General features: G+C 46.0%; 1 protein-coding gene and 1 long non-coding RNA gene across 4 annotated transcripts in view; one reads left to right on the forward strand and one right to left on the reverse strand.

Moving 5' to 3' along the window:
• The window catches only part of EXOC6B (exocyst complex component 6B), a 472,504-nt gene that overhangs the window by 362,440 nt on the left and 92,057 nt on the right, over positions 1-18,007 (reverse strand). For all 3 annotated transcript variants that reach the window (XM_040335548.1, XM_040335549.1, XM_040335550.1), the window contains exons 3-5: positions 9,947-9,994; positions 8,559-8,649; positions 4,132-4,177 (exon numbers count right to left, since the gene is read on the reverse strand). In XM_040335548.1, coding sequence (XP_040191482.1) covers positions 4,132-4,177; positions 8,559-8,649; positions 9,947-9,994 — 185 coding nt within the window. The remainder of the gene's footprint in view (positions 1-4,131; positions 4,178-8,558; positions 8,650-9,946; positions 9,995-18,007) is intronic.
• LOC120924568 lies at positions 12,300-13,177 on the forward strand. The gene is made up of 3 exons (XR_005746383.1): positions 12,300-12,597; positions 12,692-12,896; positions 13,033-13,177. It is a non-coding gene; the product is annotated as an uncharacterized LOC120924568 (long non-coding RNA).

Raw genomic sequence — 18,007 nt, forward strand, 5'->3', positions numbered from 1 at the left:
TCAGGATGGAGAGCGGGGAAGAGGCCGGTGTATATAGGTCATATACGCATATGTGTTGGAGCTTTGAGGAGCGCACCCTAATGCAATAGGCTGTGCACATCTATGATGCTCAGTCATGTCTGTGAATGTCAGAGTTTTACAATGCCTCATGGGATTTGTAGTTCCGCATCAGCTGGAGGGCCTTAGTCTGAAGATCCCTGCATAGCTTCAACATCTCCAGGTCTTGGTTATCAATCTCTGGGGGTTACAGGTATGGCAAAAATCACACGTTATTCTCCAAACTGGGAACAATGGGGTAGATTCAGGTACAGCTGCGCGCTCCTTACAGAGGCGCAGTGTACCCTTTTTACCCTGCGCCTACGCAAATTATCTGCGCTACGCTTCAATCATGAAGCAGTAGCCACGTAATTTGCATGGGTGCTCCTCAAAAAATGCCCGGTGTAAGGGCGCCTAATGTAAATGATCCCGTAGGGGGCGGGAATCATTTAAATTAGGCGCGTTCCCGCGCCGAGCGTAGGGCGCATGCTCCGTCTGGAAACTTTCCCGACGTGCATTGCGGCAAATGACGTCGCAAGGTCGTCATTTGCTTCAAAGTGAACGTGAATGGCGTCCAGCGCCATTCACGATTCACTTACGCAAACAACGTAAAATGTAAGCCTCGCGACGCGGGAACGACGGGTATACGTTACATTGGCTGCCCCTGCTATTAGCAGGAGCAGCCTTACGCAAAACCCGACGTACGCAAACGATTGCTAACGATTCCATTCAAGCTATCGGACCAATCCCTGCTGAACTAATTTTCAAGTCCTCATTTGCATGGTTATGAGGACCTGAAGGAGAACTCCATGTACTCTACAATTGACCAATAGGAAAGAGATTGTTGGGGGCGGGATGTTCCAAATTCTGTTTAAAAGTGCGTTGTGTACTTCCAATAAAGGTCTTCCTGTTTGAACTTACATACAGCCTGCCTGGTGTTTGTTCTAATGGATCCCGAACGGCACATAGCTGTAGTTCGGATCCCGGAGCCTTGGATGACCGAACCATCAGACGTTGCAATCTGCAAGCTGACTCACTAGTAGCAGAGGAGTGTCGGGAGAGCGGAAGCGAGCGAGCAAGGGTCTCGTTACATACAGTAAAGAACCCTCTACATAGTTTAAAGGTTAAACCTCTTTTCTTCTAATGTTAGCGAATGACCATGCAGGGTTCGATGAAATCCAGGCACCAGGTCGCAATTGCCACTAGAATTAGCGACCTGGCGCCTGGGGAAGGAGACACCCCATCCTGTGTCTCTATGCGCCCCCACCTCCCCATCACGCGATCGCGTCGGGTCGCGCCGGCCACCAATAGAGGCCGCGGCTTGGCTTCCTTCCGTGATCCGGCGCCATCTTGTGGTGGCCGCTGGCATGAGAAGACAACCAGCAATGCTAATGAAGCTTCCCCTGTGTTTTCACTGCCATCTCCTTCCCTCTAATTAGAACCCCCAAACATTGTATATATTTTTTATTCTAACACCCTAGAGAATAAAATGGCGGTCGTTGCAATACTTTGTCAAATGTTTGAGGATAAATTTTCGCGCCAAAAAAGTGTGGAACATATAAACTCAACTATAACAATAAAATAAAAAATAAAGCTGCTCCCCTAAAAATATAAGAGGACAATACCTCATTAAATTTTAGTGAATGAGTGATAGGTAGGGGGCGCTAATTTAACAAATTATGTGTCTTAGCTAAATGACAAAAATAATGTTAGACAATAAATCTATTCGATAAGTGATAGCAATTACAAAAACCATGTGATATCAATTAAAAAATAAACAGACACATATCAACCAAAACTAAATTGCAAAGACCTAGTTGGATCAATAGTGAAAGAAAAAAGATTCACGAGAGAACCTCTATTGGAAGAGTGATGTGCTCCCAAAACCATAAATCAAGAAAAATGTATATCTTTAGTGATAATGATAATGTCCATACATTTCTATAGTAGTGGTGAACCACTGATAAATACAGGAGTGAATCTTTGCAATGGTCCAGAAAGTAAACATGAGAAGATTGCATGTTTACTTTCTGGACCATTGCAAAGATTCACTCCTGTATTTATCAGTGGTTCACCACTACTATAGAAATGTATGGACATTATCATTATCACTAAAGATATACATTTTTCTTGATTTATGGTTTTGGGAGCACATCACTCTTCCAATAGAGGTTCTCTCGTGAATCTTTTTTCTTTCACTATTGATCCAACTAGGTCTTTGCAATTTAGTTTTGGTTGATATGTGTCTGTTTATTTTTTAATTGATATCACATGATTTTTGTAATTGCTATCACTTTTCGAATAGATTTATTGTCTAACATTATTTTTGTCATTTAGCTAAGACACATAATTTGTTAAATTAGCGCCCCCTACCTATCACTCAATACTTTCTGTCACACCGTATTTGCGCAGCGGTCTTACAAGCACACTTTTTGGGGAAAAAATACACTTTTTTTAAATTAAAAATAATAACAGTAACGTTAGCCCAATTTTTTTTATATTGTGAAAGATAATGTTACGTCGAGTAAATTGATACCAAACATGTCACGCTTCAAAATTGCGTCCGCACGTAGAATGGCGAAACATTTTTACCCTTTAAAATCTCCATAGGCGACGTTTAAAAAATTCTACTGGTTGCATGTTTTGAGTTACAGAGGAGGACTAGGGCTAGAATTATTCTCTACCAATCGCGGCGATACCTCACATGTGTGGTTTGAACGCCGTTTTCATATGCGGGCGCTACTCATGTATGCGTTCGCTTATGCACGTGAGCTCGGCAAGACGGGGTGCGTTTCGGACTCAAAACGTTTTTAGTTGGCTCCTAGATTCCAAGCAAATTTGTCAAACCCTGTGGCCATGTGTCTTATTAAACTCCCTTCAGCAAAAAAGTTTTATCCCTATTGTGGGGTCACCAGTACGGTATTTGTAAATTGAAATCCTATCCCCTCTCAAGCGTTTCTTCTCCAGAGAGAATAAGTTCAGTGCTTCAGACCCTTTATTAGCTTTGTTGCCCTTCTTTGCACTCTCTACATTTTCAGTACATCCTTCCTGAGGACTGGTGCCCAGAACTGGACAGCATACTCCAGGTGCCACCGGACCAGAGTCTTGTAGAGCGGGAGAATTATTGTTTTATCTCTATCCCCTTTTTAATGCTACTATGTTTGCTTTGTTAGCATCAGCTTGGCATTGCATGCCATTGCTAAGCCTGTCATCTACTAGGACCCCCAGGTCCTTTTCCATCCTAGATTCCCCCAGAGGTTCTCCCCCCAGTGTATAGATTGCATGTTGTTGCCACCCAAATGCCCTTTTCCCTCTGCTGATGAGTGTGTCAATGGGCTCCTTAGGGGGATTCCCAGAGGAAAATTAGAATGCACTCCAGAGAAGGGAAAGTGGAAATGTAGCTCACAGCAACTCCCTGAATGTCAGTCGAATAGAGACCCAGAGAAAATACTAAATCTGCCGGAGGGTCTAACCCTTCCCCACTGTAAAGTTAAAGAAAACAATGGCTGATGGCTGAAGCGCCACTGGAAGTATATAGGCAAAAATACTGAAGCAATGACTATGAAGCTCCATGTGTTGCAGTGGCGGCCTGTCCATACAGGGCACAGGGCTGCCGCTCCCCTAATCCATGCACCCGGCCCCTAATCTACATGCAGGGTGCCGGACGCATGGATTCCAATGTTTTCCAGATTCTCCTCCCGGCCAATAAGGAAGCGGGGCCCCCGAATCCGGTCACCAGATTGGCTTTGGGGGAAAGAAATCTTATTGGCCCGCTTAGGAGGAGGGAGGAGACGCACGGCAGAGGCCGTCATGATGCAGATGAGGAGACACAGGGGAAGCTGCTGCCCGTGACCTAGATGGGGTAAGTGCGGGGTGGGTGACCCGACTGACGGGAGGGGGGTGGGGGCCTGACGATGGGTGCATTGTTTGCCGCCCCCCTAAGAAATATACCACCAGTTGCCACTTGTGTTGAGACAACAGCTGACAGTAAGGCCTGGGAAGCTAAGGTTTCCAAAGTCAAAAGGAGGGTGACCCAAATTCAAAATTATGGGTCACCATTTAAAAAAAAAAACAAAAAAAAAAACGTGTCCTTACCTTTTAGTTTTCATCTGCACTTGTAATTTGCTGTACATTTCCAAAACTGAAAGTGAAAAAATATAAAAAGTTACAAAAGAACACAGAGTGTATATAAAAACACAAAATTCTCAACCAGTGAAACTGCCCTCTACAAATCCTGCATCATCAAACATATTCATAAATGGACCTAAGGAATTCTTCTGTGTCTCAGTGCAGTTCTGCATAAAAACAAATTCACTTCCAGGTTTAATGCCCGGTTCACACTGTTGCATCACAAGTCGCACCCCATAAGTGCAATGGAAACGTTCTAACAAGTTTTAGAAAAAGCTGCAGGCATCATTCAGATATCCCCGCTGAAAGTCCAGGACGTCATATGAGAGAGAGAGAGGGGTGGGGGAGAGAGAGAGAGAGAGAGAGAGAGAGAGAGAGAGAGAGAGAGAGAGAGAGAGAGAGAGAGAGAGAGAGAGAGAGAGAGAGAGAGAGAGAGAGAGAGAGAGAGAGAGAGGGGGTGGGGGAGAGAGAGAGAGAGAGAGAGAGAGAGAGAGAGACACAGAGACAGAGACACAGAGACAGAGACACAGAGACAGAGACACAGAGACAGAGGGGGGGGGGAGAGGGGGGGAGAGAGGGGGGGGGGGGGAGGGGAGAGGGAGAGGCAGAGAGAGAGAGAGAGAGGCAGAGAGAGAGAGAGAGACAGAGAGAGAGAGAGAGAGAGAGAGAGAGGGGGAGAGAGAGAGAGAGGGGGGGGGGGAGGGAGAGAGAGAGAGAGAGAGAGAGAGAGAGAGAGAGAGAGAGAGAGGGGGGGGAGGGAGAGAGAGGGGGGAGAGAGAGAGAGAGAGGGGGGGGGGAGAGAGAGAGAGAGAGAGAGAGAGAGAGAGAGAGAGAGAGAGACAAATGAAACCGCACAAGCACTATGCGGTTTAACATGCGTTAAAAGAACATTTTTAGGGTTACAACACTTTAAGGAAAGGTGCAGTGCTGCTTCTAACCACTAGAGGGAGCACAATATAACAAGAAAGAAAAAAAAATGTCTGAGCTTATAGTAACAATACACACTGGGGTAGATTCAAGAAGCACTTGCGCCCGCGCAACCATAGGTTGCGCGGCGCAAGTGCTTACTTGCTCCGGTGTAACGAGTGCTCCTGATTCAGGAACCTCGTTACACCCACTGCAGCCTAGGATATGACAGACATAAGCCTCCTTATGCCTTCATATCCCAGGCTACATTCTTGCGTTGGCCGCTAGGGGGCGCGGCCATTGTGATCGGCGTATAGTATGCAAATTGCATACTACCACCGATTCACAAAAGTTGCGCGGGGCCTGCGCACGCAAGGTACGGAGTTTCCGTACGGCGACTTTAGCGCAAGGTTGCTCCTGCTATAGCAGGGGCAACCTATGCTAAAGTATAGCTGCGCTTCCCGCTCGTGAAATTTAAATTTCACGTCGTTTACGTAAGTGATTCGTGAATAGCGCTGGACGCCATTCACGTTCACTTAGAAGCAAATGACGTCCTTGCGACGTCATTTGCCGCAATGCACGTCGGGAAAGTTTCCCGACGGAGCATGCACTGTTCGCTCGGCGCGGGAGCGCGCCTAATTTAAATGATTCCCGCCCCCGGCGGGATCATTTACATTAGGCAGCCTTACGCCCGGCTGTTTAGCATATCGCCCGCGCAATTTACGGAGCTACTGCTCCGTGAATCGCGGGCATTTCAAAATATTTGCGTGGGCGCAGAGCAAAACTCGTTGCCCTGTGCCCACGCAAATATTGCACGGATCTACCTGAATCTGGGCCACTGTCTGCATTCTCTCCTAGATTTTATTTGCAGACCAAGCAAAAGTGACAGGAGTCAGGACATTGAAGACTGACAGGGGAACCTGAACAGTTGCTGCAACATTTATCTCCAATGTTTGGATAAGGACTTGTGTAGACAAATGTTATTTTCTTCTGTTAAAGGTGTATCGTCGGCACACATCAGACATGCAGATTCCCATTTTACGAACATTTTATATCTTCTAGTGCTCACGAATAAGCAGGTCCCTTTAAAGAACACAGTGGGGTTAATTTACTAAAACTGGTAAAAAAAAAAAAAAAAGAGAGTAAATCAACCCCAGAGGGTCAGGTCCATGCTAGGGAATTGAGCAGCAGAAACTGGTCCTGGCCAACCTTGTAGGTCAGGGGTCAGTCTGGAATGAAAAGTACGACCCTGAGGTGTTATACAGTAGCATTGAACTAGAATAAGGGGTCCCAGGGTTCGGGGGACACAAAAGCCCTGGGTGGATTCACGGATGTGTGAAGTACCACGGAAAAATGGTGAGGGTCAGATAAAAGATGCCAGACACAAGGGGTCAGACTGTGAGCTAAAGGCGCTGATCTGATCACCCAAATTTCAGGGGCGCAAACTACCCGAGGACTTGTCTAGATGTACAACTATCCCCCAAATATAAAAAAGTGGGGATGTACGTTCATGAAGAAGGCTCATCTGATCTCTGGCGTCCAGCCCTATGGGTTGAGTAATAGTTAGGTTGGCAAGTCCTATGGGTACCTGCTGCTGACGTAGATGAAGGACCCATCCACAGAACTACTGCACTGAGCCAAGAGAATACTCTTGACTGCATTGCTGATCAAGGTTCGAAGAAACCATGTACCGCGTAGGTTAATCAAGTCAATGATTGGCCCCTCAGTGTTAAACCACAAGGCTGGGAAACCAGCAATGGCAGCAATTAACGCGGAGTTCCACCTAAAAATGGAACTTCCGCTTAATCCACTCCTTGCCCCCCTTACATGCCACATTTGGCATGTAATTTTTTTTGGGGGGGAGTGGGGGCTTCAGGAGGAGTGGGACATCCTGTCCCACTTCCTCCTTCCGCCGAGTGGCTGGTAAGGTCGAATAGCTTAATCGCCTTATTGCAGCCCCTCCCTTTAGGCGAGCGCCTGTCCAATCGGACGGCGCCGCGCCGCTCGCGCAGTGGGTGCCCGGCCGTGAAGCAGAAAGCTGTCACTGGCGGGTGCCCACACTAGGAATGAAGACGCCGGCTGGCGAGGGGGGGCGAGGAGCGGAGCCCCGGCCGGCGCGTCGCTGGAACCGTGGAGCAGGTAAGTGTTTTTTTATTAAGAGCCAGCAGCTACACTTTTTGTAGCTGCTGACTTTTAATAAACTTAAAAAAACAGGCTGGAACACCCCTTTAAGAAAAAAAAAGCTGCAGTGAGATGGCTCCCTGTGCTTACCTATGCTGGTAGTGCCTAGAGATGTAACATTTCTGGGAATAAAACTTTTTCCCATTTCCCCCAAAAGCAGCCTCAGAATGGTCATCCGCACTGCAAATTGTGCCCTTCAAAAAGAAGAAAACGCCCATCTACACAAGCCCCTCAGCATAACCAATCATCATCTCAGGGCCATGCCATCTCCCTTACCTATCATATAGTTACATAGTTAGGTTAAAAAAGTCCATATAGTTCAACCATAAAAATAAAAAAATATACAATCCCATATACCCAATTCTATTCTCCTTCCTGACCCCCCGAGAGGCAATCTGATTTTTCCTGGATCAACTTCACCTATAAATTTCAGTACCCAGTTAAATTATGTGAGTGTTCGACAAACCCCGGGCGCCAGGTCGCATTTACGACTAGAATTAGCGACTTGGGGCGGCACAGCTGGGGTATGCTGTGTCTCTGTGCGCTTTTAACCCCTGCTAGCGAGAGAAAGGGTAAAAAAACGCCCACAATGCACTGCTGCAGCTGCGTTTTGTCGGCCGTTAAAAAAAAAAAACCTGTCTCCTAACATTTTTAGCTGGCTCTTAGATTCCAAGCAAATTTGTCAAGCCCTGTATTATGTACATTTAGGAAAGAATCCAGACCTTTCATAAAGCAATCGATTGAGCTGGCCAGAACCACCTCTGGGGGGAGTCTATTCCGCATTTGGAGATGAAATCCTTTTTTCTCTAGACGTAAAGAGTGCCCCCTTGTCCTCAGTGTTGACTGTAAAGTAAATAACTCAACACCAATTTCTCGATATGAACCCCTTATATATTTGTACATGTTGATCATATCCCCCTTATTCTCCTCTTCTCAAGAGTGAATAAATTCAGTTCCTCCAATCTTTCCTCATAGCTGAGCTCCTCCATGCCTCTTATCAGTTTGGTTGCTCTTCTCTGCACTTTCTCCAGTTCCCCGATATCCTTTTTGAGAACTGGCTCTCCAAAACTGAACTGCATATTCCAGATGAGGTCTTACTAATGATTTGTACAGGGAGGGCAAAATGATATCTCTCTCGAGTCCATAGGGACTGAATGTTCTTGGCCTGAATCTAGTTCTCCCTCTTCCTTCTGAAGGATGCAATTTCCTTCCCAACATTACGCAATGTACAGAGCTGTGTAAAATGTCAGTGCTTTACAAATAAGGGTTGGTGATCACAAAGTGCCCGCTCATTCCCCAGCACTTACCAGGCAGGCATAGGCTAAGCTTGTCCACTGTGGCAGCGATGTTTCTCTGCTGAATCCGGCATTTCTGCAGTTCTTTCATGGTGGATAATAACTAGAGAAAAATTAAAAGGAAAACGCATTACATAGGAGATCCACGTTGTCACCAGTACCCTACTATAGAAGTAGATACAGGAGTACTCTACTGGGAGAGTCCTGCACTTAGCTCAGTCTACCATACTTCAGAATCATTTGGGTTTTACCGATATCTTACCATAACTACCAGAAGAGCATAATCCTGAATGATTTAGTTGAAAGTCAGGCCCAGAATGCCCTCCTACACTACATTTCCCAGTATGACCTTCTCCAGGGACATCACAAATGCTACCTTATTGGTGTGCTTGTTTTCCGCTAGGAGACGCTAGATATAAACTTGGGGCCAGATTCAGAAACAAATACGTTACGCTGCGGCGGCGTAACGTATCCCATTTACGTTACACCGCCGCAGGTTTACAGCGTAAGTGCCTGATTCACAAAGCACTTGCCTGTAAACTTGCGGCGGCGTAGCGTAAATCCGCTCGGCGCAAGCCCCCCTAATTCAAATGGGGCAGGCACCATTTAAATTAGGCGCGTTCCCGCGCCGAGCGTACTGCGAATGCTCCGTCCGTAAAATTACCCGACGTGCATTGCGCTAAATGACGTCGCAAGGACGTCATTGGTTTCGACGTTAACGTAAATGGCGTCCAGCGCCATTCACGGACGACTTACGCAAACGATGTGAAATTAAAAATTTCGATGCGGGAACGACTGCCATACTTAACATGGGTTACACCACCTAGAGGGTATGCTTAGTTTTACGCGACGCATCTCTACGGAAACTACGTAAATTTAGATCGACGGGCAAAGCGGACGTTCATGAATCGGCGTAACTAGTCATTTGCATATTCTACGCCGACCTCAATGGAATCGCCACCTATCGGCCGGCCTAGAATTGCAGCCTAAGATCCGACGGTGTAACACAGTTACACCTGTCGGATCTTAGGGCTATCTATTCTATGAATCAGTCGCATAGATACGACAATCGTATCTCAGAGATACGACGGCGTATCAGGAGATACGACGGCGTATCAGGAGATACGCCGTCGTATCTCTTTTGTGAATCTGGCCCTTGGCGCTTAAAGGCCAAAGATACTCCAACAAACATTAGCAAAAAGCTGAGGACTCACAGAGTGGATTTGGATTGTAGGAGAGCCAAGACCTCAAAAGCTTTGCCAGTGTCCAATCACCTGAAGGGACAAGCCTATACCCAAGGTGCCTGAATAAGATGCCCGTGTCCTGAACTATACCATTCAGATAACAAAATATAGCAGTGCCCTATCCAATGACTACAGCCAACATAACAGTGAAATCACCTCGGCTCCATCTATCTGCAGTCTTCCGTTAGTGTCCGTTACTTGATTCTGAAAAAAGAAAAACAATTGATTAAAATAGGAATATTTACAATGTTTAAAGACAACCCAAAAATCATAAGAACTCACAATTGATAAACAAGTATACGGGCACAGCTGATCACAGATTGAGGTAAAGGGCCAATCACAGTGGCCCTCTACCATATGATGAGCTGTGTCCATTTGTCCAATCACAGCTAGTCACATGGAAACAAATGCCCGGTTATCGGCATTTCATTTCCTCAGTTCTGTCACAGCGCAAGGAAAGTAAAGCAGATAACCAGCTATTCTGTGACGGGATATTTACACTGATCATCAGTGCAGAATATCTGTGCTTCATCAGTGGAGCTTCATCAGTGGAGCTTCATCAGTGAAGAAAAATTACTTATTTGCAGAGTTGATTAAATACCACCAAAAGAAAGCTTGATTTGTGTGAAAAAAACAATACAAAGTTTTTATATGGAGTACAGTGTAGCATGACCGCACAATTGTCTTTCAAAGTGCGACAACGTGAAAGCTGAAAATTGGCCTTCGCAGAAAAAGGGTGAAAGTGCCGGTAGGCAAGTGGGGAAAAAAAAAAAACGGTCTCCTAACTTTTTTTTTTAACCAATTGCCTACCGGGCACTTTCACCCCCATTTCAACTTGAAGAGGGAGTTCACCCTAAAAAAAAAAATTTAACATTAGATTGATGCTCATTTTGTCTAGGGGAATCGGCTAGTTTTTTTAAAATCAAAGCTGTACTTACCGTTTTAGAGAGCGATCTTCTCCGCCGCTTCCAGGTATGGGTCTTTGGGACTGGGTGTTCCTATTTTGATTGACAGTCTTCCGACAGGCTTCCGACGGTCGCATTCATTGCGTCACGAGTAGCCGAAAGAAGCCGAACGTCGGTGCGGCTCTATACGGCGCCTGCGCACCAACGTTCGGCTACTTTCGGAAAATCGTGACGCGATGGATGCGACCGTCGGAAGCCTGTCGGAAGACGGTCAATCAAAATAGGAATGCCCAGTCCCGCAGCCCATACCCGGAAGCAGCGGAGAAGATCGCTCTCTAAAACGGTAAGTACTGCTTCGATTTTAAAAAAAATAGCCAATTCCCCTTCTCAAAATGAGCATCAATCTAATGTTAAAAATTGTCATATCCGGGTGAACCTTCACTCTAAGTTCCTTTCATAGGATTAACTTTGTGACGAGTTCTCTTGAATTAGCGGGGCTTCATGTTTGCTTATCCAGAACAAAAAAGCTATGCTAGATTATATTGGCGTGCCACTGGCTCCTAGATTCAAAGAAAATTTGTCAAGCCCTGCCTTAGCTGACCGGATGTTGCAGTCGAGTAGGGGGTCGTCCTACACCTTGAAGATAAGCAAATCCCCCCAAAAAAAGGAAGAAAGCCAGTGGCACACCAATAAAATCTAGCATAGCTTTATTGTTCTGTACAGGCAAACATGAAGTTCCACTAAAGAGAACCCGTCACAAAGTTAATTCTATGAAAGGAACTTAAAGGGGTTGTAAAATATTTTTTTCCCCCCCTAAATATCTTCCTTTACCTTAGTGCAGTCCTCCTTCACTTACCTCATCCTTCCATTTTGCTTTTAAATGTCCTTATTTCTTCTGAGAAATCCTCACTTCCTGTTCTTCTGTCTAACTCCACACAGTAATGCGAGGCTTTCTCCCTGGTGTGGAGAAAGCCTCCTGAGGGGGCGAGCAGGAGTGTCAGGACGCCCACGAACACACAGCTCCTTTCTCTATCTGCAAAGTAGAGAGTGTCCTGACTTGCCTGCTCGCCCCCTCCCCCCTCAAGAGGCTTTCTCCACACCAGGGAGAAAGCCTTGCATTACTGTGTGTAGTTACAGACAGAAGAACAGGAAGTGAGGATTTCTCAGAAGAAATAAGGACATTTAAAAGCGAAATGGAAGGATGAGGTAAGTGAAGGAGGACTGCACTAAGGTAAAGGAAGCTATTAGGGGGAAGAATGTTTTACCTTTACAACCCCTTTAAGTTGAAACGGGCACATGGAGGTTCCAGAACATAGCTATTTGGGAAACAAAAACTTGAGAGTAACCATTCAGCTGAATTATAAGGTTTAGTTGTGGTAACTCCCGGCGCGTCACAACCGAGCGACCTTCGGCGCATCTGATTGGTTGCGCCGTGGCCGCACGCCTCATTGGATGCAACTAGATATGCTCAGGTCCCAGCGGAATGACGCACTAGATGGGCGACGCCAAGCGTCGAGCTGGAATGCTGCGCTTTCTATTGGTTGCAGCATGGCCAGCTGACACAGGTGTCTGCATCGAATGCTCTACTCTCAGGCTCAGCTGATCTGGAGATGGCAGGGACTACTGTGGTTAGGCTTTCCTCGCTAGTGATTTGATCACTAATGACAGCTGCTCTGATACAAGGAGATCATTCATTTCACCTGGGGCTGCATCATCAATGGTAAGTTTATAAGGGAGTCAGAGGGGCTTGTCCAGCAATCATTTCCCTACCCTCCACTGTTGGAGAGGGAGGTTATTTTGGTCTCTGACCACCTTTTTCCTTTTTTTCTTTTATTTTTGATTTATTTTTCATCTCCACTTGGAATGCTGGTCTATCCATACTGAGCCTATTGATTAGGAGTGGTGAGTACTTTTTGGTGCTCTTTTGTTTCACTCTGTGTTTTGTTGCTGGGTATTGGTCTAATGACCTTTTGTGTCTATTTAAATTTTCCCTCAGTTGTGATATCTCATATCCATTCTTGGCTGCTGACACTTTTTATGTGGATACGTTTGCTATTTCACACACCCCTCATGGTCTTGGAGCCCTCTGGGAGTGGGGGAGACCTATGGGCATTGAGCATACCATCTGACTTGGCCGCATTGGATCCGGTGCACACACGGGCTCTCTGGGGACGATCTGGGCACTCCGAGCGTGGGAGAGGGTGAGTCTCCTTTTCCTCCCCCCTGCATGTTGAGCCTCCCATTTCCTCCCCCCTATTGTCCATATGCTGCAGTGTCTGAGTCTGGTAACAAGTATTTTCACTGTATATATGTATTTTCTTATATTTCATCTTTCAGAAAAACCTCACTGCTAATGTTCCCTGAAGAAGGATGTATTACTAAAAGCATTTGAAACGCGTTGGAAACGACCATCCATACCCCCAGTTTTGTGCTGGGGTACATGATGATCTCTTAGCAGCAGTTTTTTCCAATCTTTTATTTTAAATGTTGACATACTACTGTGAAGTGTATATTTGACTATTTTTGTAATACTAATTTGTAATAAATTTCTATATTTTTATGACCTAGTTGTCACCATACTTGTTGTTGCCCTAAAAGTCCCACCTCTCTCAGAGGTATCCATTTTTTGTAGTTGTGGTAACTATCATATGATCAGGGTCAGGAGGCGTGGCTGTGAGTGACGGAGCGCCCGGTACACAGAAGAACGCGGCTCTGTAATTCAGCGGCATGGAGCGCCCGGTACACAGAAGATCTTGGCTCTGTAATTTTGTGGCATGGAGCGCCCGGTACACAGAAGATCGTGGCTCTGTAATTCAGCGGCATGGAGCGCCCGGTACACAGAAGAACGTGGCTCTGTAATTCTGCGGCATGGAGCGCCCGGTACACAGAAGATCGCGGCTCTGAAGGTACTGCATCTGATGGCACCATCCAGTGGAGGCTCATCCATAGGGGCTCCAGGGGCAGCACCTCACCAGTTTTTGTTGCAGGAAAAAAAAAATAGAAATAAACTATATAATAATAGATTTTGAGGGGGGTTATATAACAGTGAGGGTTATATATCACTTGTGGTCTAATTCAGCGGCACTCAATCCTACTCTTCCCTCGGAGAGAGCAGGGATCTGACACTGGCGAGGCTGCAATGATGGGGGTTTCAAAGTTCAATGTTCTTTATTTAAAATGTTTTTTTACTTAAAATTCCCTCCTAAAATTGGGGTGCGCTTTATACGCCGATAAATACGGTACATTAAAAGCATAAACTCCTCTGGTGCAGAGATTGAGGTGACGTGCCCAGCACTCCCAGTACAAGACTGAGAATATATGTCGGAGTTAGATAACGGTATATTAAGAATAATGTGCGACTATGGAGGGGACATTAGAGTGAAAGCTCCTCTGGTGCAGAGACCAATGTGACTCAGTGTTATCTGTACAACACTGCGGAAAATGTACTCTATGCCAGCACCATATATAAATGTACAATAATACTGTGTGACTATGGAAGAGAAATTAGACTGTAAGCCAGGGCTTGACAAATCCCGGTCGCCAGGGCGACTAGAAATAGCCTCCTGGCGACTTGGCTTTTTTTTTGTGTGAAGTCCCCAGCTCTTCCTTGTGTGAGCTGGCGCCATCTGGTGGTGGCCGTTGGTATTACAAGTTAAGCATTACAAGTTAAAGCGGGAGTTCACCCAATTATAATTTTTTTTCTCTTTTCCCCTTAGCTTCATGCTCGTTTTGTCTAGGGGAATCGGCTATTTGTTTTAAAATATGATCCGTACTTACCGTTTTCGAGATGCATCTTCTCCGTCAGCTTCCGGGTATGGGTCTTCGGGAGCGGGCGTTCCTTCTTGATTGACAGTCTTCCGAGAGGCTTCCGACGGTCGCATCCATCGCGTCACTCGTAGCCGAAAGAAGCCGAACGTCGGTGCGGCTCTATACTGCGCCTGCGCACCGACGTTCGGCTTCTTTCGGAAAATCGTGACGCGATGGATGCGACCGTCGGAAGCCTCTCGGAAGACTGTCAATCAAAATAGGAACGCCCAGTCCCTCAGCCCATACCCGGAAGCGGCGGAGAAGATGCATCTCGTAAACGGTAAGTACGGATCATATTTTAAAACAACTAGCCGATTCCCCTAGACCAGTGTTTCTCAATTCCAGTCCTCAGGCCCCCCCAACAGGTCAGGTTTTCAGGATTTCCATTATTTTGCACAGGTGATTTGATCAGTTTCACTGCCTTAGTAATCACCACAGCCTTTTCATCTGAGGGAAATCCTGAAAACCTGACCTGTTGGGGGGGCCTGAGGACTGGAATTGAGAAACACTGCCCTAGACACAACGAGCATCCATCTAAGGGGAAAAAGTGTAATGTGCGGGTGAACCTCCGCTTTAAACAGCAATTCTAATGTAATTTTTCACTATTTTCACTGCCATCTTCTTCTCTCTAATTAGAACCCCCAAACATTATATATACTTTATCCTAACACCGTAGAGAATAAAATGGCGATCGTTGCAATACTTTGTCACGCCGTATTTGCGCAGCGGTCTTACAAGCGCACTTTTTTGGGAAAAAATTACACTTTTTTTAATAAAAAAATAAGACAGTAAAGTTATGCCCATTTTTTTTTTAATATTATGAAAGATTATGTTACGCCAAGTAAATTCATACCCAACATGTCACGCTTCAAAATTGCGTCCGCTCGTGGAATGCCGACAAACTTTTACCCTTTAAAATCTCCATAGGGGACGTTTAAAAAAAATCTACAGGTTGCATATTTTGAGTTACAGAGAAGGTCTAGGGCTAGAATTATTGCTCTCGCTCTACCAATCGCGGCGATATCTCACGTGTGTGGTTTGAACACCGTTTACATATGCGGGCGCTGCTCACGTATGTGTTCGCTTCTGCGCGCAAGCTCGTCGGGACGGGGTGCGTTTTCTGGCTCCTAACTTTTTTAGCTGGCTCCTAGATTCCAAGCAAATTTGTCAAACCCTGGTGTAAGCTCCTCTGGCACCAAGACTGATGAGAATGGCCAGTGATAGCTGTACAACACTGCGGAATAAGTCAGAGCTATACAAATCTATATATATAAAACTCAACGTGTGTATGTATGTTCCAGCATCACGTCCAAACGGCTAAAGATATTAACATGAAACTTGGCACACATGTTACTTATATGTCTGCAACAAACATAGGATAGGTGGTTTATCCCTTACCCACCCCCATTTGCCATGGTCGGGGTTTTCCTTTAAAGTCCCATTCAACTCTATGAGAAATGCATGTTACTTCATAACTTCCAAACGGCTGTACATATTTCGATAACACTTGGTCACATGTTACTTATATGTCCACTTAATCTATAGGATAGTTAATTTATCCCTTAACTACCCCCATTTGTGAGGGTCAGGGTTTTTGTTTAAAGTCCCATGCAAATCAATGGGAAATGTATGTTCCCACATAACTTCTGTACGCCTGGAGATATTTTAATAATACCTGCTACACATATTACTTATATGCCAAATAAAAATATATGACAGTTACATTAACCCTTACCTACACCCTTATATAAAAGATGGGTATATTTATATTACTATGATTTTCCTCCCCAAAAGGTTAAGATAGGAAGACCGGGCAACGCCGGGTATTCAGCTAATAGGTTATAAAGATAAAATGGATCACAATTGTATACACGACAGCAGCCACTATTCCTGGGCACTGGAGCTGAATGAAGAAGAATGCCTCACAAAGAGGAACCGCAAGATTTATAGGAGAACGATCGGCTGAAAGCTCTTAAACCACAATACGTAAACAAGCTGATTTTACCAAAACATGGCTGAATCCCTCAACACAACAATTACCCACTACTCCAAATAGACACTTCGAGGACCAACATAAACCGCCACAAAGAGCAGAAATAGCTAAACTACAATGTGGATGGTGGACCACAAGAGGGTCAGGAGATTCCTTGGTTCCCCCTCTGAGGGAAGGGGGGGATCCCCGGGCAAAGAGGAAAAGGATGTGGATTGTACCAAATTGCTTCTGCTTGATGATAATGAGCTTCTCTGTAAACTACCAGCAATGTCATCTCACAGAATCAGGTCTAGAGCACGACTGTGGTGTGTGGGCAACATCTTTTCCTGGGACACCAAGAAAAGGGGCCAATTGCTGCCGAGCATCAACCATGAGTAAGCAAGTTGGAGACCACACATTCTATGGCTCATACCCCACATTAACCCCTTCCCACACACAATCTCCATAGAAAAGTTGTGCAACATTATGCTCCATGCTGGAGATAAATCTATCCTTTGAGAGACATCAACCCCTGATGTCACGATGACCTCAGGTCCCCACTGATCATCAGGAACCAATCAGACTGTTCTAATTTTATGTAATTATTGGGAACCAAAGTTCTCCATCGTTGAGGGCCAGCTGACAACACTCTGCAGAACTGCCGGTGATCTGCCGAAATGGCTCCTCCTATCGATATGGTTCCCCCCTTGACTGCGCAGGCGCAATCTGAACCGACGGAAATTACTGAACCTGAGCAGCTATAGCAAGAGGTCCAGGGCGACATGGAATTTGTTGTAAGTGGCCAGTTTCGCTTGGATGGCTCGCTGTGCTCGCTCGGTCTCCTGGATCTTTAACATCCTCCAATCCACAGGGATGGTAAGGAATGAGCCTGGATGCCGCCCGAGGTTCGGAGATTTCCGTGGGCATCGTCTGCCCCTATGCAGTCAAGCAGGGAACCATATCGATAGGGGAACTAGCTCGACAAGACACCGGCTCCCAATACCTCAGGTCCTCAATGCTCATCAGGAACCAATCAGCATGTTCTCTCTTTATGTAATCAGTGGCAACCAGAGTGCTCCATCTTTGGGAGCCAGCAGCCAACACTCTGAGCAGCTGCCTAGCAAGGTCCGTCACATACAAATCAAAACATACAGCTTGCTCCTACATCAGTCTAAACCAGGGGTCTCCAAACTGCGGCCATGGGGCCGGATGTGGCCCTTTTCTTGCCTTAATGCGGCCCTTGGAGCATTATTCCATCCAATTTAAATGGGGCATACCGTATTTATCGGGGTATTGCGCGCTCCGGCGTATAGCGCGCACCCCTAAAGTAGACCCGCATTTCTGTGGAAAAAAGATTTTTGTACTTACAGTTTTGGTGTCTTGCGCGGCATCCATCGACGGCCTCGCCGGGTCCGGCGTCCGGCTTCGGGTGTCCTCTTCGTCGGGTCCGGCGTCCTTCCCGCTCGTTTCCCGCGCCGGCATATACCGAGCGCAGTACACTCGTGTATAGTCGGGCAGGCTCTGCTACTCTCA

The sequence above is a fragment of the Rana temporaria genome, chromosome 1 (assembly GCF_905171775.1).
Source record: "Rana temporaria chromosome 1, aRanTem1.1, whole genome shotgun sequence".
In the NCBI taxonomy this organism is placed as follows: Eukaryota; Metazoa; Chordata; class Amphibia; order Anura; family Ranidae; genus Rana; species Rana temporaria.